Raw genomic sequence first — 26522 nt, 5'->3', positions numbered from 1 at the left:
CAGAATCCATAGTCACGGGCAGACTAAGGCTCTCGACAGACGGACTGTATTTCAACTGTTTTCATTAGGTACATACAGTTACCCTACATTTTGTTGATTATTATTGACAATCCGATTCACGCAAAACGAGCTCACTGTAACAAAGGTAAAAGCAAAAGGAAAATTCACGTAAAAGAAGTTTTATTCCAATATCTAATATTCGCATAAGTATCAGAAATCTATATAAATATAAAATATAAAATCGAATAGAAATCGAATCGCAATATGATCACAATAGCAGTTTTAACCATATCGGGCATTCTGCTACTAATAAAAGACCAATCGTATTCGATTGACATTTGATTGGTGTGCGATTGGTCTGCTATTTTGGTGATTTTGGTCTATACGGTAGTTTGCTGTACAATCATTTTGCAATCTTAAATCATTTGCAGACAAAATGATTCATTATTGAATGACAGAAAAGGATAAAAACGTTTATTTCAGAGAAAAAATAGCGGAATGCCACATACGCTTCAATCGTAATCGAGTCGGGATTGGATCTCAGTCGAACCGAGTCGAACGTGAATCGTATGACGCTTAAGTAAAATTAGGAGAATCGGGGCCCTGATGGTTAAAATGTATATACTATATTAATTTGTTTGTTGTAAAAGTTCACGGATTATGGTGGCCCATCGACAAATGTTAATTATTTTATGATAGGTGTTAAGAAATAATCAAGATATGTAAAAAAATGTTCAGACAAATGTTTGTTTCTAGATGGTTTCTAGTTAAATGGCTATGTATGTATTTCATTAAGTCAGTTAAACACAGTTAAATTAAGGAGGGAAGAAGTCAGGATCTCACGAAACAGTGCGTTTAGCGTATATTATGACGCAAAAAATAGTTTTCTGTTTGACATGCAGTGAGTGACAGTACAAAAGTAAATGTTGCTATTTTTCATAAAAAATGGCAGCCTTCATGTCGTAAGCTTTTCTTTTCTTTTCTACACATGAAAAGTTTTTATTAAACAATTTATGGAAGATTTATAATGCTGTTTGAGGCGATCCAGATGGTTAATCGGTTTTCCGAAGAAATCATTTAGTTGGTAAATGTCGTTAGTCATGTACTACATATTGGCTGTAAGTACTACGTGGTTATGATTCTTTTGTAGTGGTGGATTTGCTTGAGTTAATTTACGTATGTGAATATTTCTGGATAGATGTACAATCACTAATTCCCTAGACGTCATATTACTTTAATATAACCGTGTATTTTCTGTACATTGTTATTTTTTTAGGTGGCGTAAACATTGGGCTACTTATGCAAATGTTGAACGGATCGAACGATACGAATAATTCTGTGACAACATCCAACAAAGATACTATGAGCGCTGGAAGTGTGACGTTGGACCGTGAGCTGGCGAGCACGCGGCGCCTGCTGTGGGGGGAGCACGTGAAGGAGGATGTGTTCAGGCGCTGGGCGCAGGGCTTCCAGTTCAGTCCGGACGAGCCCAGTGCCCTCGTCCAGCAGGAAGGCGGTCCGTGTGCGGCTATTGCACCTGTACAAGGCTTTCTGCTCAAAATTCTTTTATCAGAGACACCTGGACACAGTTTTCAAGACTTAACATCAGAGAAGTGCAATTCTCTACTTGTTAGGGCTGTGTGTACAATATTAAGCCAGTGTCTAGCTCCTAAGTACAATGTTGCAGTGTACCGAAAGAATGAATCAGACGCTGAGACCAGCGGTGGCAATGACCACAGTGTGGAAGAACAATCCAATTCGGTGCAAGAAACCTTAGAACAGTTCCATCGAAGGATTGAAGTACATCCTTTTCAAACATTATCTGAGGTGGAAGCATTCTACACAAGGAACATTCGGATATTGAAGGACAAGTATGGTGTATTACTTCTGTTGTATAGTGTTATTCTCAGCAAGGGGGTTGGCGTTGTGGAGGCAGAGCTGGCCGAGTTATCAGACCCACTCATACATTCAACATATGGATATGGCTCACAGGGACTTATTAACTTAATGCTCACAGGACGGGCTGTAGCACACGTGTGGGACCATGACCAAGTTGTGGGGGGCCTTCGGCTGCGGGGCATTGAGAGACAAAATGATATTGGATTCCTTACAATAATGGAGCATATGCAATATTGCACAGTTGGTTCTTTCTATAAAAATCCTAAACATCCTGTGTGGGTGTTAGCCTCTGATACACATCTTACAGTGTTATTTTCTCTTGAACGACGACTAGCTGCACCTGAGACAGTTGGTGAGTCAGCTGAACGAATTTTTCGTTCATTTGATCCGGAGGGCAACAACTTTATTCCTTCTGCTGCACTACAAGATGTGTTATGTGCTGCTGACTTGGTTAGTGAACCTGAGTACGTAGAGTTAATGAGGCGGAAATTGGATTCCGAAAATTTGGGTATTATCCTATTGAGTGCATTCATGGATGAGTTCTTCCCAGGATGTGAGCGTGGTGCACCTGACACATTCACATTGCACCATTACAACGGGCTGCTGCGCAGTAACCCTGGCGCGCGCGTCATGTACCGCACCGGCCGCGCCGCGCTGCTGGAGTGCCCCATGCGCGCCGCCAGCACGGACGCCATGCTCACGTGTCTGCAGACTAAGTGGCCCAGCATCGACGTGGTGTGGGATGATGGACAGTCGCCGTCACTTAATTAGCCCTGGCTGCTCCCTTCCGATCACCCCTTGCTTTGAACTTGTACTGTGACACAGTGAGGAATGCGTCGAAACTACTGTTAGATATGTTTAAATAATGTCGCTGAAAAATTCCATTACTTTATGTATTAACTTATGTATAAAAAATTGTATTGGATGGATTGCGTTGAGGCTTCGCAAAGATGATCCTCGCACTGGTAAAGGCAGCTATTTTGCATAAATTTGGCGTGATTGAGCTAGTAGTATCTCGTCAGTGTGCTCTGTGCTCTGTCTGCAAGATGACACTTAGTAATAATCAGTACAATGTTGTGAGAATAGCTTCAAGCTACCTTTATAAATGAGTGATCTGATAAATTAAGCAATAAGCTTTATGCAAGTGTATAATATGATAGTATGTAAAATATAGTTTTACAGTGCTCTATTTTTGTGTTAAAAAATTGATCATAATTTTAGATTGGGGATTGAAATACAAATCTATTTTCGTATTTAGATTAGCCACAACGAAATTTCCTCTAGGTCATGATATAATTATCTACACATGATGAGTGATGCCAACCAATGGTTTAGTTAAGCTCATTGTGCACTTTATTGACATTGCAGTAATGTTAGATCACAACAAGTCACTCATGACTATTCAATAGAATTTGTACTTGCACTGGTCTTCTTAGCTTGTATATTTTGCAGTACAAACTCTGGTATTCAGCATGTTGGTTTTCTTGTTAATGATGATGTATAGACCTATTATTGTTCCAGTATTGTCTCAAGCACCATCTAGCTGCAAGCATAACAGAAATAAAACGCTGATCCTAGTCCTTGTCACAAGCACACAAATTCTGACTATTACAATATAATAACAAAATTTGGAAAGCTTGTACTAACTTATATTATTAGATATCTTAATATCAGAACAAGTGATAAAAATGTAGCCACCCCTGTTTTCTGTCACTGTGATATTTGAGTAGTTTGTGTTGCTGTACTTGCAGCTAGTGCTTGCACACAGCATATCTTCATTGTTGCTACACTGTTGTACATACCTATACACTACTTTGATAAGTACTAAGTATGGAAGCAAGCTTATGTTGGTTATAAATACTATAACTTAATGTATGTAAACCAACTAATAGGGTATATTATATGTTATAATGATGTTACATGGGACTCTTCTAGGAAGTATCCCAACAATTTAATTGGTTATTTACTTAAATTACATACATTTTGTAAACTTTCTCTTTAATTTATATTGTGACCTCAATTTAACTAACAAAAACTATTGCTTTAGTGAAAAACAATTACCCAAATATTTATAATATAATAGCCATGTTAATTCTCTTTGGAATGAAAAAAATCCATTATGGGGCTTTACCATGACGACACAAAACTCATCCCAAATACCATGATTGTATTGAAACTACCCGCTTTTGGATATATGAGGTAGTGATTTATCATTGTGTATTGTCAGATTCATGTAAAATAGCTGTACACATTAGTGTCGAATTATAAAGAGTATATTGAAAGATATTTTCAGTTACTTAGTCATAAATAGTGTAACATGCTTTTTTAATTACAATATGCTGGTTTTATTTTTTAGGGTTCCATAATAATTCATTTATAGTTATAGGCTATATTCCGACTCACCCCCAACTTACTAAATATACTTTAGGTACTACCAATAATAGCAATTTTCCCATACCCAGATAAAATATATACTTAGTCTATTGACGTATCTCGGATAATGCAGAAATACTAATAGAGAAATGTTTTTTCAAATCGTTTATTTCGGAGCCTTTAAATGGTTTTGCAATGGTAAAAACAAACAGACAAAAAAAAATCCTTATTATTACATAACTAGGTATAGATCCTTAAGTATAGAACAAATAATAATTTTATCAGTGTGAAGTACTAACTTGGGGGTGTTTGGGACTCAAAGGAGTGGGTAGGATAACTTTGTATGAAACTTGAGGCGAACCTAACATTATTGTAAATCAACCTCAGATTATTACCAATACCAATAGATGCAAGAATCAACAACTCTAGTGCCCATCCTAGTTACGCAAAAACAAGCTCGTAGAAGAAAAAACAAGGGTCAGTGGGTCGTCTTTGCTTTTTATCAACCTGCGTGCTGGTAAGTATGCAGTGGCGGCCCTAGGGGTGTGCGAACTGTGCCCTCGCACAGGGCCTCGCGCTACAACCCACAACTGGCTCTCAATCCAGTCATGGATTTTTTTTATTTTTGCTTAATTTGAGAGTCCTTAAACAAACAATTTAAAAAAATTCGCGCTCGCTACGCTCGCGGCTGTTCACCTAACAGTATCTTTCCTTCTAAATTGATTAGAGAACTTTTATGTCCCAAAACTCAAAAATTTTCGCGCTCGCTACGCTCGCGGCTTCACCTCTTGAACTGTTGTTTGTTATAGAAGTTTACGTGCTTTGGTGACCCAAACCTCAAAAATTTTTGGGCTCGCTACGCTCGCGGGTTCTTTACTTTCCACTTGTTTTATTTTTTGTGATTCTTTAAATATAAACTGTAGTAAAAATAAAATTTTATTAATTTGTTTAACTTGACCATTTCTACTTATACATGACGTTTAGCTAAATCAAAACACCAGCTTACTCTCGCAATACATACTTTTCACATAGGACAAAGGGCCTCGCATAGACCTGCCGCACGCAGCCTCGCAATGGCTAGGGCCGTCGCTGTAAGTATGTATATGTCACCGGAAAATAACAAGATCCGTAAGTTTATAAATTTACTAGGAAGTTTATAAACTTTCGTAAGGTTCTAAACGGGAGATAAATTGTAATATTTTACGTCCACATTTTCGTAAATTGATAAACTTACTGAACTCACTCGTAAAATAATAAGTAAGCAGTAACCAAACTCTACGCGCGATCTGATTGGTTGGCTGTCACGTGACACTTCTCCTTCCTAAGCATTGCCACTATGAACATTGACCAATCAGAGAGCAGTGTGTTATTTTACGTATTTCAAAGATCGTATATTTAAAATAGTTTCTGTGATTGGTCGAACCATATAAAATCTTACGAATAGATATTCGTTAGTTTATAAATTTACCGTATGACGTCGGAAATTGATAAATTTACGAAAATGTGGACGTAAAATATTACAATTTATCTCCCGTTTAGAATCTTACGAAAGTTTATAAACTTCCTAGTAAATTTATAAACTTACGGATCTTGTTATTTTCCGGTGACATATAGTTAAATTTGACCGTGTATAAATTGGAATGATGCATGTGCACGTCTAAGCTACGAATTATACGCGAGCAGTACGCAAAATTCGTGTATACTTTGAAATCACAAATTAAAAAACAGCATTACAAAGTATCAGCGAGCAGTTTTCTATGGATGCGTTTTGGCTACGTACACACTGTAAATACGCGTCTCTTACTATCGGCCTCATCTTAAAGCTCAAAGTTGCTCAACGAGCTATGGAGAGGGCTATCCTCGGAGTCGGGGTTTCTCTACGTGATCGAATCCGAAATGAGGAGATCCGTATACGAACTAAAGTCACCGATATAGCCCACCGGATTAGCAAGTTGAAGTGGCAATGGGCAGGCCATATTGCTCGCAGAGTGGATGGCCGATGGGGTCGAAAAGTGCTTGAGTGGAGACCACGGATTTCCACCAACAAGTTGGACAGACGACCTTATAAAGGTCGCCGGAAGACGCCGGATGCAGGTCGCCTCCAACAGGTATCTGTAGAGATCTAAGGGGAGGCCTATGTTCAGCAGTGGACGTCCTCTATGGCTGAGATGATGATGATGATGATGAAAGGCCCCTTGAGACTCTTCTTCTGTTTAGCCTTTTCCCAACTTTGTTGGATTCGGTCGGCTTCTAATCTAATCGGATGCAACTGAGTACCTATCAGTGTTTATCGTGCCCATTGACATCCAAACAAATAATTTGTCCGCTTATGTTATCTGTTGACCTTGTTGACTTGACGTATTGTGAGTATTGTGACAGGTAGCAGCCATACTCATTGATGTTTATCGCAGATGTGACACAACGTTTTCGCTCGTATTTTACCTACATTGTTTAATAAAATATTACTCTAGTCCAAAATGTTTCAATCAAAACTTCAGCCGCAGTCGCATCTCTCTCTGCCAGTGTAAATCCAGGCAAACTAGAATTGACAACATTTCAAAATTTACACGACCTTTAAACAAAAATACCATTTCTTTATTTTCGTATCCTGAGTTCAAATATATTTTTTTAATTTTTTTTTATTCCTTTATTTCTGAGGAAAAAAATAAAAATCAAAAAACACTTGATGACGTCACATATACGGTAGAATGAAGTAGTTACCTTAGCCTAGGCATTTCAATGTGAAGAAAACATCAAGTGTCACTGTCAATGTCACTTTTGGCATGAAGTACCTACCTATCTATACTATAAAAATATTATAAAGCTGAAGTTTGTTTGCTTGAACGCGCTAATCTCAGATCCGATTTCAAAAATTATTTCAGGGTTAGATAGCCCATTTATCGAGGAAGGCTATAGGCTACTTTTTATCCGGGTTAGTGCAGAGGTTCCCACGGGATGCGGGTGAAACCGCTGGCAGAAGCTAGTACCAAATAAAACTAGCGAAATTGATTAGCACAACATTTTCCTATCAACACCGCTTACTGTTATCACTATCAACTGTTGATTAAAATTATTTCGTCACTGAAATGGATCCCAATCAAACATATACGCCAATGAAGGAACCAAAATATTGTTTTGTACCAGCCTGCAAAAACAGTTCTAGAGATACTCAAAAAGCATTTTTTGCGGTGCCTAGCTCAGCAAAACAAGAGTGGTGCGATGCTGTGGGTATAGCATGTCCTAAACGTGTTATATATATATGCGAAGATCATCTCAATGTAAGTACCTAAACTAAAATGTTTTTTTATAAACCTGATGCCACAACCACACCACAACAATGCATTGTTCATGTGGTGTCAAAGGTTTTTGGCATGAGATTTGTCACTTGAATTTTGGGTAAAAATGTGATTAAAAATAATATAAAAAAATAACATTGTAAATATAGACATCGAATGTTGTTCATTCTTGGACAGAAGAAACACTCGACTCAATCCTACTTATATTATAAATGTGAAAGTTTGTGAGAATGTATGGATGTATGTTTGTTATTTAATCACGCAAAAACGGCTGGACCGATTTGATTGAAATTTGGTATGTAGATAGGTGATACCCTGGATTAACACATAGGCTACTTTTTATCAACACACCACGCGGGCGAAGCCGCTGGCGGAAGCTAGTTATAAAATATATCTCAGAAACAATCTTATAAATTGTTTTATATACATATAATCATAATGATTTTAACTTACAATATAGGTTGTTTTGGGGACAAATATAAAATATCAATTATAATTTATCTTTTAGTTGCAGGAAGATGTGGAGAACTACCGGTATTGGATAACTATGAAAGTGCGGCCAAAATTGAAGTCTCGGTTACCACATTCTCTCAGGAGGACATTAATGGCAACTGTTCATCAAGAAATTATTGAACCTAGACCTAGCACATCTTCAACAGCTTCCTCCTCATTTCACTGTGAAAGTCCAGTCACTACAAAAGTCAGCAAAGGAGTACAAGTAAAACCAAGAACATCGGATAGAACTACTTTTTGTGCCATTTACAAAAAGAAGACAAAAAGACCTTTGCTTCAAGAAGATGATGAGATGGAAGAAGTGTTGTTGCCTTCAACACAAGGAAGTTCTACCTCTGTTGAAATGTCAGAAGTCTCATCAGAAATCTACACTAAAACTGTAATGCAGACCCAGAGAAGCTTTATGCTTGACCTTATTAAAAAAAAAACACAAAATTATATAGGCTTACCAAAGACTTATTATTGGTTAATTAATTATTTAGAAAGTAATCTAAATGTAAAATCTTTTGATATAATAGTAACTTTGTATAAAATTAAAAATAATACCCCATTCTACCAAATCTCAGATTTGTTTGAGGTATCATTAACCACATTATGGAGAATATTTTTCAGAACTTTGTGTGTTCTATCCAAGTTCTTTAAACAATTGATTTATTCCCCTCAAGTATATGATGTCAAAAGAAAGTTACCAGCCTCCTTCAATACCAATAAAGAATATTCAAATGTGTTTTGCATTATTGATTGTTTTGAGATAGAAATTGAAAAACCCTCAAATCCTATTTTCCAGTCTCTAACATGGTCACAGTATAAAAATGCCAATACATTAAAATACTTGATAGCTACAACACCGGATGGTTTTGTCAACTTTGTATCTGCTGGTTTTGGGGGACGTATATCTGATGCCAATATTGTAGAAAAAAGTGGTTTTTTGGATGTGCTGCCACCAAAGTGTACTGTATTGGCAGATAGAGGATTTAAACATGTTGATACTTTACTAAGTAGAAATCAGAATAATCTACTTCGGCCACCCAGTGTTGCAAAAGATCAAAAATTGTCAAAGCGGGATGCTATCAAAAGCAAAGTCATTGCCAGTCTGCGCATCCACGTTGAGAGGGTAATAAGAAGAGTTAGGCTATATAAATTGTTGAAACCACACTCTGTAATAAATAATAAATTAATTCAACATGCAGATGATGCTGTCATTGTGGCATGTGGGTTGATAAATCTACAAGGTTCTATTATTAAGAATGAATAAAACAAATAAAAGACAAATACTATGTAAATTGGTTTTATTTTGCACTTTGTAAAACAGAATTAAAAATAAATTGTTTCCAAAATTCTTCAGCTGCACCTAATAAATATGTCACATGTTTTTCATCATAGTCAACCCAGTACTTATGTAGGAGTTTTGTCTGTTCAAAACTAGGATCCGCAATACAAAACAGTCCTTTTAATTTTTTTGCTGCATGCATCTGTAACATTATCTGAGCTTTATATTTTTCATATAGTTCACCGTCTCTCACATAACTTTTCATTGTCTTATCACTTATGGAGCATTTTATTTCAATCACAAAGTCTTTACAAATTCCATCGGGTGAAACCCCTATGATAGGGGATATTAAAATCAACCCTGTGTGTTGAATTGCTCCTAATTCCTGTTCTAACTCCTTGAGTACTTCTTTTTCTAAAGTTTTGCCCCTTTTAATAGCCTTTGTTTCTGGCACCTTGTAACCTCCAAGAATGCTTTGTACTAAGGCACCATTCTCTGTTTTACAGTGAATGGCTTCATAGATCCTGGACCCTGTGACTCTCCCTTGACGCATAGAATGCCATAGTGTAGAGTTTGCCTGAGCTTTTGTAGCTTCAGCAATAGATTCTACTACATCTTCGGTAATAGTTGTTGCAGAAAATGATTTAAAATTGTCATAGCAGTGATCATCTGCTTGGTGTATAAAATGCAGCACTACATTAAAAACACTAAAGTCGCTCAACTGGGGCTGTTGATTTCCACAGTAATTTAAAATCAATCCCGTTGTGACTTTACGTCTCTTGCATTCTTCGGAAAACATAGCGATATTTACAGTCATGTCAACATTATCTGGAGCTCTTTTCATTTTGCCAATGTTTTTTGCTAAGATGAATTTCTGGTCACCTACAGCTCCAGCAAGTTTTGGTTTACTCCAATAACACGTAGTTGACGTAGTTGATGGTTCGTCTGACCGTTTTATGAGCCAAATTGCAAAGCATATGGCGTGTTTGCAGCCTCCTGCAGAAGCTGCACAGTCGTTGCATTGAACTGTGATAATCTTCTCAACAGATTCATCGATTACAGCTGTAACTTGATATAACTTATATTTCACTCTATGTTCGGGTGTTACCCTGCATTTAACGGTGCATGAGTTACCTTCTCGCTTGACTTCTACATATCCTACAGCTGTGTCAACATATGCTTCACGTGATGCTAGTAATGCCTTGGCACTACGTGTTTCTGCAATATTGTAGCATTCATTTTCGTGCATATATTGCAATAGCATTAAATAGTCCACTTTCGGCAAGTTTCTGCTATCGGCCACTACAAATCCTTCCGAAACCTTCATGGCGATTTAATAAAAACAGAATGAGAATAAAAATTGTGTTATGAACTCAATTGAAAACCAACACCACAAGTTTATACGCGAACCGCCTACAAGCAAGTTTGTCAAACTGACAATGCAATTGACATCTACCATTTTTTTACGGGTGACGGCGAAGCAAAGGTTTTATCGCCATTCCACCGTATGTATGACGTCATTTGGTGCTTACGTCTTTTTAGAATACACCGAATTTCAATGCTGAAATTATGAATGAAAAGTACATATTTTCGAAAAATTGAAAAATATGGGTGCCTTATTTTTTAATTTACTTTTATGTAACGTAATAATACATGTAGGTTAAAAATATGAAATGTTGTCAATTAAGTACAAATTACATTTTCATTTTTATATTGAAATATAAAAACGTAAAATATGCGATAAAACTATTTGTAGTTTTAACGTAAAATGTTCACTGCCGCCGTTCAGCAGTACTTTAGTTTTTGTAACATTTTACCTATTGGCACATCTGCACTGAATCCTTTTTTTGGTCTATGATTTCAAGGTGGCGAGTCGTGCAAATAAATTATTTATTCTTAATAATTAATTATATTGAAATGTTGAACTATCATTTAATATTATATAAATTAGATTACTGCTGAATGGTTAGTAAGGTCCATATTTACATTGTATTCGAGTTGTCAAATTCGTTGCGAGTTGAGTTGTTTCTAGATTAACAGCTACCAACAGTCAGCATGGCAAGAGATGAAATCCATTTTAAGAAATATGCAACTGACTACGATCCCATCATAATCGGATCTATTGATGGTGAGTGACAAGTTCATGTATGATATATTCAAACGCGTCGTGCTAGCATTATCGTCAGATCGACAATAGTCACATGAAATAAAGTGTAAAGTAACTTGGATGTACAAATAAAAACGGAGTTTCCTCGCAGTATTGCTACCTATCGTCATCATAAAGTCAGTTGTAACTGTGGCTGACGCTCTTTTTTGGATCTTGATGCAGTACGGTTAGATTAATATTCTAGTAAGTAAAGGCTGATGATGATGAAAACAACATTTAACATTTTTGTGAGAGAATATAATAAATAATCAACATCATCCTTTTTATTGCCCCACTGCTGGGCACAGGCCTCCTCTCACATGGTGAAGGATTGAGCGTTTATCATCACACTTCCTCATACAGGTTGGTGATTTCAGACATGTTAGTTCAGATTTTATCAAGATGTTTTCTTTTACCTTTAATCAATCATTGGTGTCCAAGATATACATAATTTAAAAAGTAAATGTTGCTCTATATACTTACCAATAATAAGCTGTTTATTCTGCTTAGATAGACTCACTGCTCACAATGACTGCAGAATCAACATGTTGAATGTTGACAACCTTGTGACCTAAATCAAGATATTTCAGTTCTTTTTCATTTCACTTTATTAATTATAGTATCTTATTGATTAGGCACAGACACAGAGCCCCACGATCGGGCGATACTGCGTGCACTGCATTCCGAATATATCCCCAACAAGCTGGTGAAGGGAGACCCTGTCAATACCCTATTTATAGGAAGGCTGAACCCTAGAACTACTGAAGTGAGTGTGTGCTCTACTAAACATAATATTCTCATCACTCCCTAGTGATACAAACACATCAATACTATATTATATGTAAGGAGGTGATGTACAATAAAATTGTCCCTTGTGTCGCACGGCTCAATAACTGCTCCAAACAATGCACTTAAAAAAAATATTGTTTCCATTTTCTAATATAAAATGTAACAAATTAATGTTTCTTCTACAGGAAACACTTAAATCTGAATTTGATAAATTTGGAAGGATAATTAATTGCCGTGTTGTGAGAGACATAGTCACGGGAAAGTCAAAGCAATATGCGTTCATAGAGTTTGAAAACTTGGGAAGTGTGGACCGGGCCCTCAAGGAGATGCAGAAGGAGTTCATCGACGGTGCAGAGGTGATTGTGGAGCGTGAAGCAGAGCGCTGCCTGAGGGGCTGGCGGCCCCGGCGGCTTGGCGGGGGTTTCGGTGGCCGAAAGGAATCCGGACAACTTCGATTTGGTTGTCAAGATCGACCATTCCGAAAACCCATAATGGTTTGGCAAAAACGCGAGAAGGGGCCATCCAGATTATGATGAACTTCCTGATAGATACTAGAACGTTGATTTATTGATTAGTCATGGCATTGGTAAAGTCCTCACTTTCCACTGTAGCCTGTAGCTATTTAAAAGTTATCGCTTTATAAAAGTGGTACTTAATAGAGCCATTATGAATATTTGTACGTGTGATGTACTTGTACGCGAACTTCATTAAAACACAATTAATTGTGCACTTGGACATTGAAAAACGTATGTCGTTATCTAAATGGTCATGAATGTCAGCTGTCGGTCACAAGTGTACAACATGAGCAGCCGCGACAAACAATGTGTTATGTGTGCTGTAAGGAGCTGAAGGGCTGGTGCAACTCATTCACGCGGGCTGAAGGACTCCTCTCTCTCCTAGAGGCTATTTTCCTTGTGGTATTTTTTAGCTTTTTCATATTTTTGATACTTCACTTTGTGGCCTGTCCCACATATCCGGAAGGTATTACTGAAGAACATCCGAAAATAACTGATGCAACGACGAGCACCATCGTCGTAGTCACCACCGCTTCGTACCCACCCATCACCGGCGCGTCCACTGGCGCGTCCACTGGCGCAGAGTCCAGCAGCAGCACCGGCAGCACCAGCACTCTGCCGCCAGACGTGGAGTGCACGTGGGAGGCTTCACGACAGACTTCTCCTGCCACGCATTACTATCTCACGAACGAGCCTCGTAGCTCGCGTCGCCAAACTGATACACCTTCCACAAGGTACGTGGAGGATGAGGACATCGCGGCAGAGACATTAGACATATTCAACAGTACTCTGAAACCTCCTCACGACTATGACGATGACCAATTTGTAGAACCTGTAGATGGCGAGCCGGCCGACGACACCTACAAAAGTCAAGTCGTGGCTCTGGTCAAGTTAAAGCCTCTTGGGGACGTGACCTTCGGCTGTATTTTGACTAAAGTAACACAATTTTGGACATTGACGGCGGCCAGCTGCATAGAGTCGATCGAAGAAGTGGACTCGCTGGACTCGTTCGTCATCATCGAGCAGTTCGGCGAGGCGGCGGCTTCGCGACCGCGCGGCGTGGCGGACGTGCGCGTGCACCCGCAGTTCCGCGCGGCCGGGCGGTCGCGCGAGCACGACCTGGCGGCGCTGCGGGCGCACCGCGCGCTGCGTGCTGGCGCCGCGCCACGCCTGCCCGCGCTGCCCGACTACTTCCTCGTCGCTATTGGCGAGCGCTTCCACATTCTCGGCTACGGAGGGTTTAGGTAATCTATACCATGAGGACATCACTAATACATAAGCTGCGGCGTTAATCATCTATCTTGGCGAGGAGCATGTTAATCCCTTGGGTGTGTTCTGCCTCGTTGGTCTAGCTGTCGCATAGCTCGGTCGTGCTGAATCTCTTTCTGGTTTAAGAAACTTTTACAAAGCAACCCGAAAGATGGTGGTCGGTTCACCCGTGCACCGGAGAGCACGTCAATGTCGGCCCTGCGCCTGATCTCTCACACAGTTTTGTATAAGCGCCCAAAGGTGGTAGCATCGGTGCAGATAAAACATAACAAGGTGGACGCAGGAGCAGCGCGGGCGACAGGGCGGCGCGGCGGCTGCGGCAGGCGGCGGTGTTCGCGCTGGCGGGCGGCGCGTGCGGCGCGGCGGGCGCGCGGCACCTGGCGGGCGCGGGCGCGGCGCGGCACGGCGCGTGCGGGGCGGCGGCGCTGTGCGCGGGGCTGCGCTGGGCGCGCGGCGCGGGCTGCGGCTACTGCGCGGGCACGCCGCTGCTGCGCGCCGGCAAGCTGTTCGGCGTCATGAGCGACGCCGGCGGCTGCGGCGTCACCTGCGAGCCGCAGCTCTACGTCAACATGGCCACGCTGCGCGACTGGATCGACGCAGTTACTATCGATTAAAATATTTATTTTTTACTGCAACTAGAGTTTTATTTGCATCTAATTGGTGAATATGTACATCTAAAGCCCGTAACACGGCTACATCTAGTTCTAGCTAGCTAAAGCTAGGTGTAGGCGGCCACAAGCGGCTAAAAACTAGTTTAAAAAAAAAAACACCTAAGGTTGAAAATCGGCACTTTAAGGTCTACAAAAGACAGCCCCCAAAACGCCCGCCCTTCACCACTTCTTATGTGTTTTTGCTGGGAAGAGGAAGTGGTGTAACAAACTCCCCAGCAACATATAATATGATAGGTATATAAATTACATAATTTTTTTGTTCAGTGTTCATCATCAAAGCCAGTGCCTGAGAACAATGCGATTGAGATCTGAGTAGGTTTGGGAGATTTTAAAAGTCGTGAAATGGAAATCAAAAATTTTCTTGGTCTTTTCAATGAGTGACGACCGTTCGCTGGGGTTTCTATCTCATTAGAACAGTTCTTAACCTTTTTGACATGAGGGACCACTTTAACTAAAGTTTGTCTTGCCGGGGACCACCTCATCGGTTTACCTAAATTAGCACTCATTTCTTTATTATTTATCAAAAAAAATATTAGAATTTTTGGGTCAGTTCTACTCAAAGCTAAACGCATGGCGGCTGTTGTGTAGGTAAGCAAATGCAAATAAGGAAAAACTGGCCTATGTAGTTTCCAAATGCGCGAGCGAAGCGAGCGCGAAATTTTAATCGGACTTAAACCAAATATTACGTGAAATGTAGCCCAAACGTACTTAACTTTTTGTTTGTTGACAAATGCAAAAATAAGGGCATACAGTCTCTGAAGACGCGAGCGAAGCGAGCGCTAAATTTTTATCGGACTTAAAACAAAAATGACATAAAATTTAGCCCAAACGTACTTAACGTTTTGTTTGCTGACAAATGCAAAAATAAGGGCATACAGTTCTTGAATACGCGAGCGAAGCGAGCGCGAAATTTTAATAATTTTTTAAGACTCAAAACCAAAATGACGTAAAATGTAGCCCAAACATACATTTTCATGAATGGGGGGACTAGGTACGACACACCCGATATAATAATAATGGTGTCCACGGCCGATTTTCGGCCACGGCGGCTGTTCTCACTTAAGGAGATCAGCCAGCTGTGCAGGACATATTGTAGTGCACGAGCATTTGCGCAGACACAGGTGCACTCCCTATTCCTTCACTCTCTTAACCCGATGGGACGGCTATCCGACACGACCGGAAAGAGATCAGGCGCAGGACCGACATTTACGTGCTCTCCGATGCACGGGTGAATCAATCACCAATTTCCAGACTACAGGCTGCTTTGTGAAAGCTTAAGATACACCCGCTCGCAATTATAAGTCGATAAAAATTAAGTTAGACAACGTATAGCAACGTCGCGAAGCTAAGTTTCGCGGACCACTTGGATTGCCTCCGGGGACCACCAGTGGTCCGCGGACCACCGGTTAAGAACCACTGCCTTAGAACTACTTCGTTGTTACGAATAGAATAATAATACAATAATTCGTTTTAGAATAATAAATATTCCTACACGGTGTTCCATGTAGGAATATTTATTTATTAGCTTCTGCCCGCGACTTCGTACGCGGATCCTGTCCCTTATGCCAGCGACTACGGGGTCAGCAAAATCAAAGATCTGAATAGTCTGATATTGAATTTTAAGGGCCCGTTGACTTGAAAACATCGGAATACGCATAACCATTAGAAACGTTCCATATATTAAATTTTTGTACTTTAACGGCAAAAGGACAGCAGACTAAACAAAACGCTGAGAACTGAACCGCAATAGACGTGACCATAGGGATAAAAGTAGTGATTCTAATTAGTCCGCATTTAAGTTGTGTGGGGCAAAAATATTACCTACACGTATTATTACCTAAAAAAACATTAAATAGATGACAAAGTCGTGGTGACTTAGTGGAAGTCGTGGTGGTTTAGTGGGTAGAGAACCAATCTCTCAAGTATGAGCGTGCGTCTTTGATTCCAGGTCTGGCAAGTGCCTGCCAATGCAACTTTTCTAAGTTCGTATGTACTTTCTACGTATATTTTGGATACCAATGACCGTTATTTGGAGGGGATGTTAAACTGTAGGTTCCGGCTATCATTGAACATTCTTGGCAGTCGTTATGGGTAGTGAGTCTTACCAAGGGGTGTTGGGTTGAGCGGGTAATCGGGTTATGGAGGTCAGATAGGCAGTCGCTCCTTGTAAAACACTGGTACTCAGTTGCATCGTGACTGGAAGTCGACCCTAACATAATTGGGACAAAGGCTCTTGAGATAATAACGACAATAATAATGAGATATAGGCATCGCAGGACATCTGAGGCTGATGACGGGGAGTAGCGACCCCGCGGGGCTATATATACTGAGTTCTCCAGGGAGAGTATACTGTCCCCCCATCTCCGGCCGGTCGGAGTGAACCATGACGTGGGTAGGTCTCACGCCTCTGGCTTGGCTTGGCCGTCCAGAGTGGAGCAGGATTAGTAGCCCTGCTCGGAGGGTAGGTGCCTCATGGGAAGCACAGGGAGCGCGTAATCTACGTTTAAAGTCCGCCGAGGTATCCTCACCCTTCAGCCGCTCATGTCCCTGTTGCCCTCTTGTTGCTATTCAGTGACTGGTTCCCGGGGCCCAGTAAGTGAGGTGGCGAGTCTCCACCTGCCATTTTTACATGTAGCTAATACATTGTCATCCACTAACATCCCATCATAATAGCCCAATTAGTTTTCCTCCATAGTTAGCAATAGTTTAGCACAGAACCGGGGATTGTCTTTTTTTAACGACGTCCACCGGGGATTGTCCTTGAGTTCATTTCTATAATGTATAAAGGGATAATTGTCGGTTTTGTGTCACCATTTCATTAAAGTTGTCTCAAAAGGGCTTCAGCGTGTTGGCTTCGGCCCCACGTTTGCCTCCCAAAAATTCGGAACTCTGTAGTCCCGAGGTCTGGAAGAGACATACAAAATAATAATGAGATATAACGCAACAAAGTCGGAGAGTGGGGGCTCGTGACGCCACGTCTAGGTATGTAAAATTTGTACTAAGCAGTGACTTAACACAAAATTCGAGCGTGTTATATCTACGTTATTATTTGTTTGTGAGAAGGAGAAAAGAAAAAATACGTGTCCATTATTTTAAGGTTATCTAAAAGACGGACTAATTACTTTTTTTTGATTCACCATACCTATTTCATAACATTTATTTCTATACATTTCAAGTGTAGTATTGCTCTTGAAGTTCCACATCAGGTGTTCCAGATCTTCGATGTTTATACGTCAATAGAGAATGCTTATCAGATTGAACCACTTTTGCTAAAACGTCATATCTTCATATGCTGTCTAGCTGGGCTCCTGGAGTTCCATATCAGGTGTTAAGTCAACAGAGAGTGCTTATCAGATTGAGCAACTTTTGCTAAAACGTCATACCTCTATATGCTATAGTCTGGCTGGGCCCCTGGAGTTCCACATCAGGTGATTTAGATCTTCAATTTGTATAAAACGTCATACCTGTATATGGTACAGAGAAGCTGGGCTCTTGGGGTTCCACATCAGGTGTTCCAGATCTTAAAATTTATTATCTCAGCTGAAAATACTCATCACATGAAACAATTTTTGCCATGGCACCATTTTTGTATCTCTTATAGTTTTGTTGGTCTGTTGGAGTTCTGCATCAGGTCTTCAAGTTTCGAAGATAAATTATAGCCTATATGTTGACCAGGCTTAATACTGATACAACAAAGAAAAAATCATTGAAATCCGTTCAGTAGTTCGGAAGATTAGCGTGTACAAACCAGGGACCGTACAACCCCGAATATAAGTTAATTCTTTCGAAAGTGTTACAGGTTATATGGCTGCAGTCAATAAAAGTGTTATCTCTTGGTAGTGTTAACCTTTTCAAAACCCTAACGTTAGGGTAACCCTTTCAATAAGTTAACTATATAGTACAAGATGTTACCGGCTCATGTATGATATCCAATTGAAGTAGATAACCCTTTGAAAGGGTTTTTCGGGGTTTTCAAAGGGTTTTAAATCAAATTATTTTAAACTACATAGGAGAAGGGGAATAGATTTTGACCTTGAAAGCTTGGAATCATTTACAATTTTTCATAACTGTTTCTTACTCGTCTATAATATTGTCTTGAGCGCAGTCGGTTACAAAAGTTTTCGTTGTTACTGTTGTTGAGTTTTATTAGTATTGTTTAGTTTTTTATTTAGTGCTTATGATTGTTTTGTGTATAAATACATGGGTTAATTGAAAAATGAAAATAACAGTTTTTTTCACGATTGTAAATGCGCTAAAGTTTTTTATTTTTTTATTAATAAAACCTTACCGCAGTAAAAAATGTAAATAAAAGCGCGGACCCCCAAGGGTCCGCGCTTTTATTTACATTTTTTACTTAATTATAATTTTCGCCGTCTTGGCCTCACAAAAACTTATGTCTACTGACTTCTAGTCTTAAGACTATGTGAGTCCACCACGTATTTATGTATATATTATTATTACACAATACTTAACACTATACGCATGGACTTAGTTTCACAAGATTATGGGACAGGAACGGATTGGGGATTGGTCTCATTTCCCGCTAGCGACTAGGGACTACCGCGTGAGAGACGCGGTCATGAATTTGGAGCTTCCTGTACTTAGTGTTTATGATGACGACGTTGTCGTATGTCAGTCCCTGAGCCTCGTAAATGGTTAAGGTACGCGACCCTTCACCGGACCCGTATCCCTGGCTAATAAAAAAAGATTTCTTTTCTTGCGTATGAGCCAGGAATAGGGTGTTTTGGGCAGTGATCGATACTTGCGCTCCTGTTAAACCCTTCAAGCTCAGGGAATGAACATGAGACAGCGACGTTTTGGAGTGGACGACGCTGAGTGCGAAGGCCACATCCACTGGGTTACGGTGGGTGCAGAGCAGCTCCTGTGTGATGCCAGCCACCAGATATGGACGGGTATACTTTAATGGGAAAAGATTTTCCCTGTCCAAATATGGTAGCTGATTCACGTCTCCGATGAGGACCACCTCGCTTGCACCAGACAACTTTACTGCCATGACTATGGCCCCAAAGTGGTTCATGAGAGCTTCGTCTACCGTCAAACGGTGACATTTCTCATTTGGATTGAACCCGATGGCTAAAATTGAGGCCATAGTGCGCACCTTTGTCTTCGCTCTGTCGCCCAATTGGTGCGCAAGCTTTCCTCTTAGATCTTTGGCCGCTTCAGTTGTCGTGGTGGCTACGACATCCCTCCTCTCGTCGAAGTGTTTCACTACCCAGGTAGTTTTGCCGCACCCCGGCACCCCATTTACCCATCTGATATTGGGTACCGCCCAAGCTTCCATCGATGCTGAGGTGTCTGAGGTCCCAGAAACGGTCTGTGCCATTTCAAGGATACTATCCTCCAGCATGATTTTGGTACATTTGGCGGTAACCACTATCGGGTCATCGTGTGGCGTCAGGAATTTTATTTTGCCGGTTCGCTCCGTTGCCTCTTCGTCCAGGGCCACGAAACCGCTCTTTGCGCTGTAGGCGGCCATGTACGACCCCGTCATTTCCCCTGCAATGACTTGGGAGTTGGCGTTGTCGTCTACCGCCGCCTCTGCGTCCTTCAGTAATACCCGGAGCAGACCCTCATTTTCTCGACGGAAGGTCAGCATGATCTTGTTGCAATTTCTAAGGTTTACCTCCTTTGTGGCCCTTACAAGTGCAACGTATTCCAGGAAAGCGTTTTTGACATGGTCCGTGATGCCAAACACATCGCGAGAGTCGGTGGGCGACCTGCCCCTTGTCCGCTCTTGTAGGCTTAGGCTTCGGCGACTCGGGCTCTTTGGGCTTTTTTCGGAAAAACCGCTCCACTGCTGATTCCTGTTTCGCTGTTGGTGATTTGCGACTGACCGATGAGAATGGTGCTCAGGAAAGAACCGATAGCTTTAAGGCGATTCCGCGCACGAGCGTGCTCCTCTTTGCTGGTGGTATTCCTTTGCTCCTTTGCGGTTTTTGCTGGGCTCTCTCCAGCCCCGGATCTTCAATTTTTTTTAGGCGGGGCAAATACTGAAAAATGCCGCCCCGCCTGCCTACCTAATTATGTTTATTTTCACCAAAGAAAGTCACTTTTTTGGTAGGTAAAGGACTTAAAAAAAATGTCCAAATCATTGTAGGCTCAAACAGTAGGCCAGATTAATTTATGAAAGTCGAGACAGATTAATGTAGGTACACAAAAAGTTAATAAGTTTTAAAAAGCGCTATAATAAAGTAACAAGCAATCGGAAGCGCAAACTTTTTTGTTTTTGAGGACTCCATAAATATCTTTTTGCTACATTTGACTTATAAAAGGTAATACAGCGTGGATTTGATTTATGGAGTCAACAAGGTAAACCGGTAATGGTTATGTAATATTGCGCGAGCGAAGCGAGCGCCAAATTTTTTGAGTTTACGACACAAAAGTACCTACATTGTCAAGGAACAAGTAGCCGCGTGCGTAGCGAGCGCGAACTTTTTTAAGTTATTTGTTTGAAGACTCACAAAATGAAACAAGGAATTATGTACAAATAAAAAGAAACCGTGATTAGAGCGAGTGCCATTTGCGTTCGTTGATTCGGTGCGTCAATAAAAATAACACTTCACTTATTTTTAAAGTCGACAGAAATAGGGATCACTTTAACGACGTAAACAGTGCACTTTCGTTGGTTACACACTGGTTTAGTACTAATAACTTGGTCTTAAATGCGAAGAAAACAAAATGCCTTAAATTTACTCTACCGAACGTGAAAAACCTAGGCCCGAATATTATATTAAGTAACGAGGTTCTAGAAACTGTCAAATCCACAGTATTTCTTGGTATATCAGTCGATAGCAGACTTCAGTGGGGCTCGCATATAGCTGGCCTCGCGGGAAGGCTTAGCTCAGCTGCGTACGTCGTCAGAAAAGTGAGACAATTCACTGACGTAGAAACAGCTCGAGTAGTCTATTTTAGCTACTTTCACAGCGTTATGTCCTACGGTATTCTTCTGTGGGGCAAAGCTGCTGATATTCAAAACATATTTGTATTACAAAAACGAGCTGTTCGTGCGATATACCGGTTAGGTAGTAGACACTCGCTAAGAGAGCTCTTTAAAGAAATAGGCATTCTTACTGTGGCATCACAATTTATCTTTGCCAATATACTTTACATTAGGCAAAATATTCATTTGTACACCAAAAAAAGCGATGTTCACAGTATTAACACTAGAAACAAGCACAAACTGTGTGTACCCACTCACAGACTTCATAAGGTTCATGGATCATTTTTGGGGCTCGGTATTCGCTTTTATAATAAACTACCTCTAACTTTACTACAATTACCGTTTAACGCATTTAAATTACAAGTAAAGTCAATTCTTTCAAAGAAGGCTTACTATAGCATTAATGACTATTTAAATGATAAGAATAGTTGGTCGCTAAGTTGAACGCGAGGCAGCTCATTCTTGTTATCACTTTAACTAAATTATTAACTTATTATTATTGTTTACATTAATTGACATTACTTCGGACATTAATTCTGAATTATAATTGAGTTTATTTTTATTTACTTAGGGAAGTTTTGTTAAACTTTGCTTACCATTGTTTCTTTATGGCTTGCTAGTGACTGCAGCATTTCTTACATGTTCTACTTTTGTTGAATAGCAGCAAGCACGTCATGCTCCCTTAGACGGTATGGCCAGCGGTAGCGTTGGGGGTCGGGTTGTCCCCTTCCCTCAAAAATGTGCGAAGGGGGCGATGGCTGATCCTCGCGTTATACTCGTGAACGGGTGCTGCTGGCGGTACCAGGTCGTGTTGATGGCTATTGACACTTTATCAATTTTAGTATGATTTTCTATTAGCTTTTTTTTTTGAAGAAAATAATAATACTGTAGTCCTAGCAGGTACACCTTGTTTGTGTTGTACAGCTACAACGTAAACATCTATGCGCATGTAGGTGGGCACGCTGATTCTATGCTTATATTAAAATACATTTTTATTTTATTAACAGGAGGCTTTAGATACACTTAATGGACTATAAGAAATGCTTGAGTACTTAGTCTTTATAGGTGTAAATCTGTGTGCTAGCCTACTTGTGTTCAGTTTGTTTTTTTTTTTTTCCTTTTTTAATTTTATATAATAGTTATCATGTGATAATGATATTTTTATGACTTTTTGACTTGTTTTGTATACATTCTGGTTCTTCAAACCTTACAGACAGACATGTGTTGCTGGGGAGTTTGTTGCGCCACTTCTTCTTCCCAGCAAAAACACATAGGAAGTGGTGAAGGGCGGGCGTTTTTGGGGGCTGTCTTTTGTTTTTGACGTTCGAAAAGTGCTGATTTATCAGCCTAATTTGAATAAACGATTTTGAGTTTGAGTTTGAAAAAACCATCTGAAAAACGGTACATAAATAGCCATTTAGCCGCGAGCGTAGCGAGCGAGAATTTTTTCACTTAGTTAGAGGATGTTAAAAGGGTGAATTTCAACAGGTCCAATAAAATCTTCATTTCCGTGGATTTTTTATACTTCAACTTTAGAACAAGAAAAAATAGTGTTTACTAAAGTTTTTGATAAGATATGTATTCTTACTTAATATCTAGTAGATAGCTTAAAAAACTAACGAGATATACAAGACTAAAATTTTCATGCCACGGCGGTGAAACATGCATGCACGGCAATGAAACATGCGTCCATGGCAATGAAAACTATTCCTGCAGCCATCGTTTTGACATATCTTTCTCTTTCTTTTCTTAAATACTCCTCTAGTAAAACAACCTAAGTGAACCTGAACCTGAAGTGGCGTGTGTAAGTTTATCATTTAGTGAGGTGAACGTGGAAATATCTTTTTGTAGTTGACTATATAGTACAAATTGTTTTTTTTTCTTAATGATGCCGTGGCGATGAAAACATAAGTCACGGTAATGAAACATGCGGCCACGGCAATGAAACGAAATTGTTTTACAAGGCATGGCAATGAAAATTTTTTTAAAAAAATATTAGAATATTATAACAATGATTTTTATATAGTACCGATTTCATCGATGCCACGCAATTTTTGGTCCCGGGAAATTCACCCAAAAGTGAAAAATATTCAAAATGATCAATTAAACAAAGCGAAGGCGACTTTTTTTGAAACTACGGGTGTAATTTCATCGAAATTTCCTGGTGGTGGGGTGGGGCGTCCCGCGGCGCCCCTGAGACCGAGGCGCCCGGGTTATTCGCACACGCTGCACCATAGGTTAAGACAGCCCTGTAGGTAACTATTATGGTTAAAATCAGGCAGCTGCCTGATTTTGCCGCCCCCTGAATTTGCCGCCCGGGGCATGGGCCCCGGCTTGCCCCCCCCCCCCCCCCCCTAGATCCGGGGCTGGCTCTCTCAGACCTGCTTTGCGCAGTTGGACGCTGGCTGTTTTTTTTTTTTTAACGACGTCAAAAATCATCAAATGCTGTGGGTTAGCAGCGGCGAGGGAGTGTCAGACTCTTACTGACTAACAACCGTCGTGTTCCGTCGTAGGCCTTTCATGTGCCAGGGCCGCGGTATCTCTTTCGAACAACCCGCAGCGCTGTAGGGTTTCCGCGGACTTAAAGGAAATTCAAGGTTTCCCCTCTGTCCTCGTATACTACCACCTCATGGTGTTCCGAGGCTTTTAAACAGCCGAAGCGGTCTGCGACGTCACCCCTTTTCTATTCAACTGCCATCGCGTCGACGCTTATGGTGCGAGCCGTGGGTGGCGCTTCTTCTTCTTCTGCCTCTGCGATCTTTTGCAGAAGTGAGCACACCTGAATGAATGGAGTCTCCTCTCTCCACTCGAGTATTGCGATCGTCTTGCATTTGAATCGGAATAGTCGGCATCGGTGAGAGGCTACTTTCAATTGAGGCAGTGCATGGTACTTGCTGCCTTTTTTGGTTGTCTTGGTGGTGCAACCGTTGAACGGGGCGGCGAGGCCTGGTGCAATGGTTATTCGAGCTCCAGCTCGACTCGAGCCCATGCAGAAGCTTATGCCTATTTTTTCCGCTTCCCTGTTCATAAACAAGGCGACTCCACGCAGTCTTATGCCTGGCACTCCGTCTCCTCCGAATGCCAGAAGCTGTGCGATGGGCATGGTACTTGGAGCTGACTGTTGACTGGTGGGTGATTTCTGTGTTTGCGCTGGTTGTGAGTTGGTGTTAGTAGGTCCTTTGTGTGGTTGTTAATTCTGTGTGTGTTGATTGTATGATAGTCGTTTGTCTGGTTGTCAGTTCTGTAGGTGTCTGTTCTGTAGATGTTTAGTGCAGCGGTTCCCGAATTTTTTTGGTTTCGGAACCCTTTTCGTTTCACCATTTTTCGGCGGAACCTTAGCTTAAGTAAGAAGTAAACTAAAGACGTAAATACACTTAGGTAAGGCTCGTGGCGCGTGGTAGCGCACCAAGTGGTTATATGGTTAGAGACATATTCATTATACTCAGGCGTAGCATGGCTATCTGCCACACGGGCCAGAAAACAATTTAGCCGCCCTTGACTTTGTGTATTATGTGAATAGTTTTCAGTTTGAAGACTGACAAAGTAAACGCAAAAAAAAATAGATTGGGTTTATAAAGGTGCGAGGCGAGCGAGCGTGATTTTTTTTAACTAAAAGAAGAAGTTTCAAGCACCCGCTAGCATTGAAAGACAATCAGTGGTAGCCGGTATCGCGAGCGAAGCGAGCGCGAATTTTTTAAAATTATTTTTTTCCACTGTAAATTAATGAGGTCTCAAAAAGTACAATATCCACCCAAAAAAGCAAATGCAAATGAATAAGCAGCTAGCGAAGAAAGCGCTATTGCTTTTTGCTTCTGGTTCACCAGAGGAATAAAAAAAAACACATCAAAGGAAACCTCGACGGAATAGCGCGAAATGTTGTTGGTGTTGGATGCTTGAGCAATTTAACATAAAAGCATCACATGGAGTCGCGAGCCAAGCGAGCGCGAAATTTTCGGATTCGCGGAGGTGCAAAAATTGGAAATAATGTCACACTTTGATTCGTGGTAAAAAAATAGCCACTGGAAATACTCGTATGCCGTGTCATTTCACGTCCTGTCAAATGTATGAAAACGTATAATCCTGGCGATAAAATAAGCCCAAAAAATGCGGTGATTTTTGGCCGACTCGCTTCCTACTTTTGCCAATTGCCGAAGACCTGGATGTATTAAGTTAATTTACAATTTGTAAAAAATGGAATTAAATTATCTGCTGCCGTGGCCTTCCCCCGCCACTTGTCGCGAAAGTACGAGACTTACACTCCCGAGTAGTACCCACCTACATGGTGTATAAATGGAATTTTGGAATGCAATATTCAAAACAATTTAATTGAAAATGAATAATAATTTAATATTGTCAAAGGTGAAACGATTTACCATATGGAAATCTTGAATTTTCCACGGAACCCCTGAGGGCCTGTCACGGAACCTTAGGGTTCCGCGGAACCCCATTTGGGAACAGCTGGTTTAGTGTATGGTTGTAGTTTGTGTGGTTATCGGTTGAGTGGTTGTTGTTAGTGTTGTTGTCGATTGTGTTGTGGTTGTCGGTTGAGTGGTTCTTGTCTGTGTTGTTGTTGACGTTAAATGTGGTTGTATGGTGGTGGTGTGTATGGTTGTAGGTGTGGTGGTCGTAGCGAGTGTAGTGTAGGGTCCGTTTTGTTGGCCGCAGCTGCGACTATGGCTAGTTTAATGGTTTCCTAGTAGCCGGTTTCCCCATGATCGTGTGGACTGTGGACTGACTCGGTTTCGATCGTGTATTCCAGTTCCATTCTGTCGTGGCAGAACCTTGGACACTCGAAAAGCAGGTGCCAGACTGTTTCATCG

The 26522-nt window shown here is 40.7% G+C and overlaps 5 protein-coding genes across 6 annotated transcripts; 4 read left to right on the top strand and 1 right to left on the bottom strand.

Annotated features, from left to right (window-relative positions):
- The first annotated feature begins 911 nt into the window (after window positions 1–911).
- LOC124640270 (ubiquitin carboxyl-terminal hydrolase MINDY-3 homolog) lies at window positions 912–4234 on the top strand. Of its 2 annotated transcripts, none has more exons than XM_047177983.1 (2): window positions 912–1084; window positions 1277–4234. In XM_047177983.1, exon 2 carries the CDS (start codon window positions 1300–1302, stop codon window positions 2668–2670), a length of 1371 nt encoding a protein of 456 aa, XP_047033939.1. In that variant the 5' UTR covers window positions 912–1084; window positions 1277–1299; the 3' UTR covers window positions 2671–4234. The 2 variants fall into 2 exon arrangements, with proteins under 2 accessions (XP_047033939.1, XP_047033933.1); XM_047177977.1 differs by having other exon boundaries at window positions 918–1118.
- A 2674-nt stretch (window positions 4235–6908) lies between these two features.
- Window positions 6909–9358, top strand: LOC124638792. The gene is made up of 2 exons (XM_047175896.1): window positions 6909–7550; window positions 8077–9358. The coding sequence occupies exons 1-2, from the start codon at window positions 7359–7361 to the stop codon at window positions 9334–9336; spliced, it is 1452 nt and encodes a 483-aa protein (XP_047031852.1). The 5' UTR covers window positions 6909–7358; the 3' UTR covers window positions 9337–9358.
- LOC124638799 lies at window positions 9356–10968 on the bottom strand. The gene has a single exon (XM_047175908.1). It carries the CDS (start codon window positions 10676–10678, stop codon window positions 9371–9373), a length of 1308 nt encoding a protein of 435 aa, XP_047031864.1. The 5' UTR covers window positions 10679–10968; the 3' UTR covers window positions 9356–9370.
- A 145-nt stretch (window positions 10969–11113) lies between these two features.
- LOC124638783 (U11/U12 small nuclear ribonucleoprotein 35 kDa protein-like) lies at window positions 11114–12819 on the top strand. Its single transcript, XM_047175883.1, has 3 exons — window positions 11114–11479; window positions 12133–12263; window positions 12472–12819. Exons 1-3 carry the CDS (start codon window positions 11407–11409, stop codon window positions 12817–12819), a joined length of 552 nt encoding a protein of 183 aa, XP_047031839.1. The 5' UTR covers window positions 11114–11406.
- Window positions 12820–13072: 253 nt separating this feature from the next.
- Window positions 13073–14705, top strand: LOC124644312. Its single transcript, XM_047183617.1, has 3 exons — window positions 13073–14045; window positions 14354–14411; window positions 14442–14705. Exons 1-3 carry the CDS (start codon window positions 13108–13110, stop codon window positions 14682–14684), a joined length of 1239 nt encoding a protein of 412 aa, XP_047039573.1. The 5' UTR covers window positions 13073–13107; the 3' UTR covers window positions 14685–14705.
- The last annotated feature ends 11817 nt before the right edge of the window (window positions 14706–26522 follow it).

This window comes from Helicoverpa zea, chromosome 2 (genome assembly GCF_022581195.2).
Source record: "Helicoverpa zea isolate HzStark_Cry1AcR chromosome 2, ilHelZeax1.1, whole genome shotgun sequence".
Lineage (NCBI taxonomy): Eukaryota > Metazoa > Arthropoda > Insecta > Lepidoptera > Noctuidae > Helicoverpa > Helicoverpa zea.
Note: the sequence above shows the minus strand (reverse complement) of the source record. Positions and strands in the feature narration are given on the sequence as shown.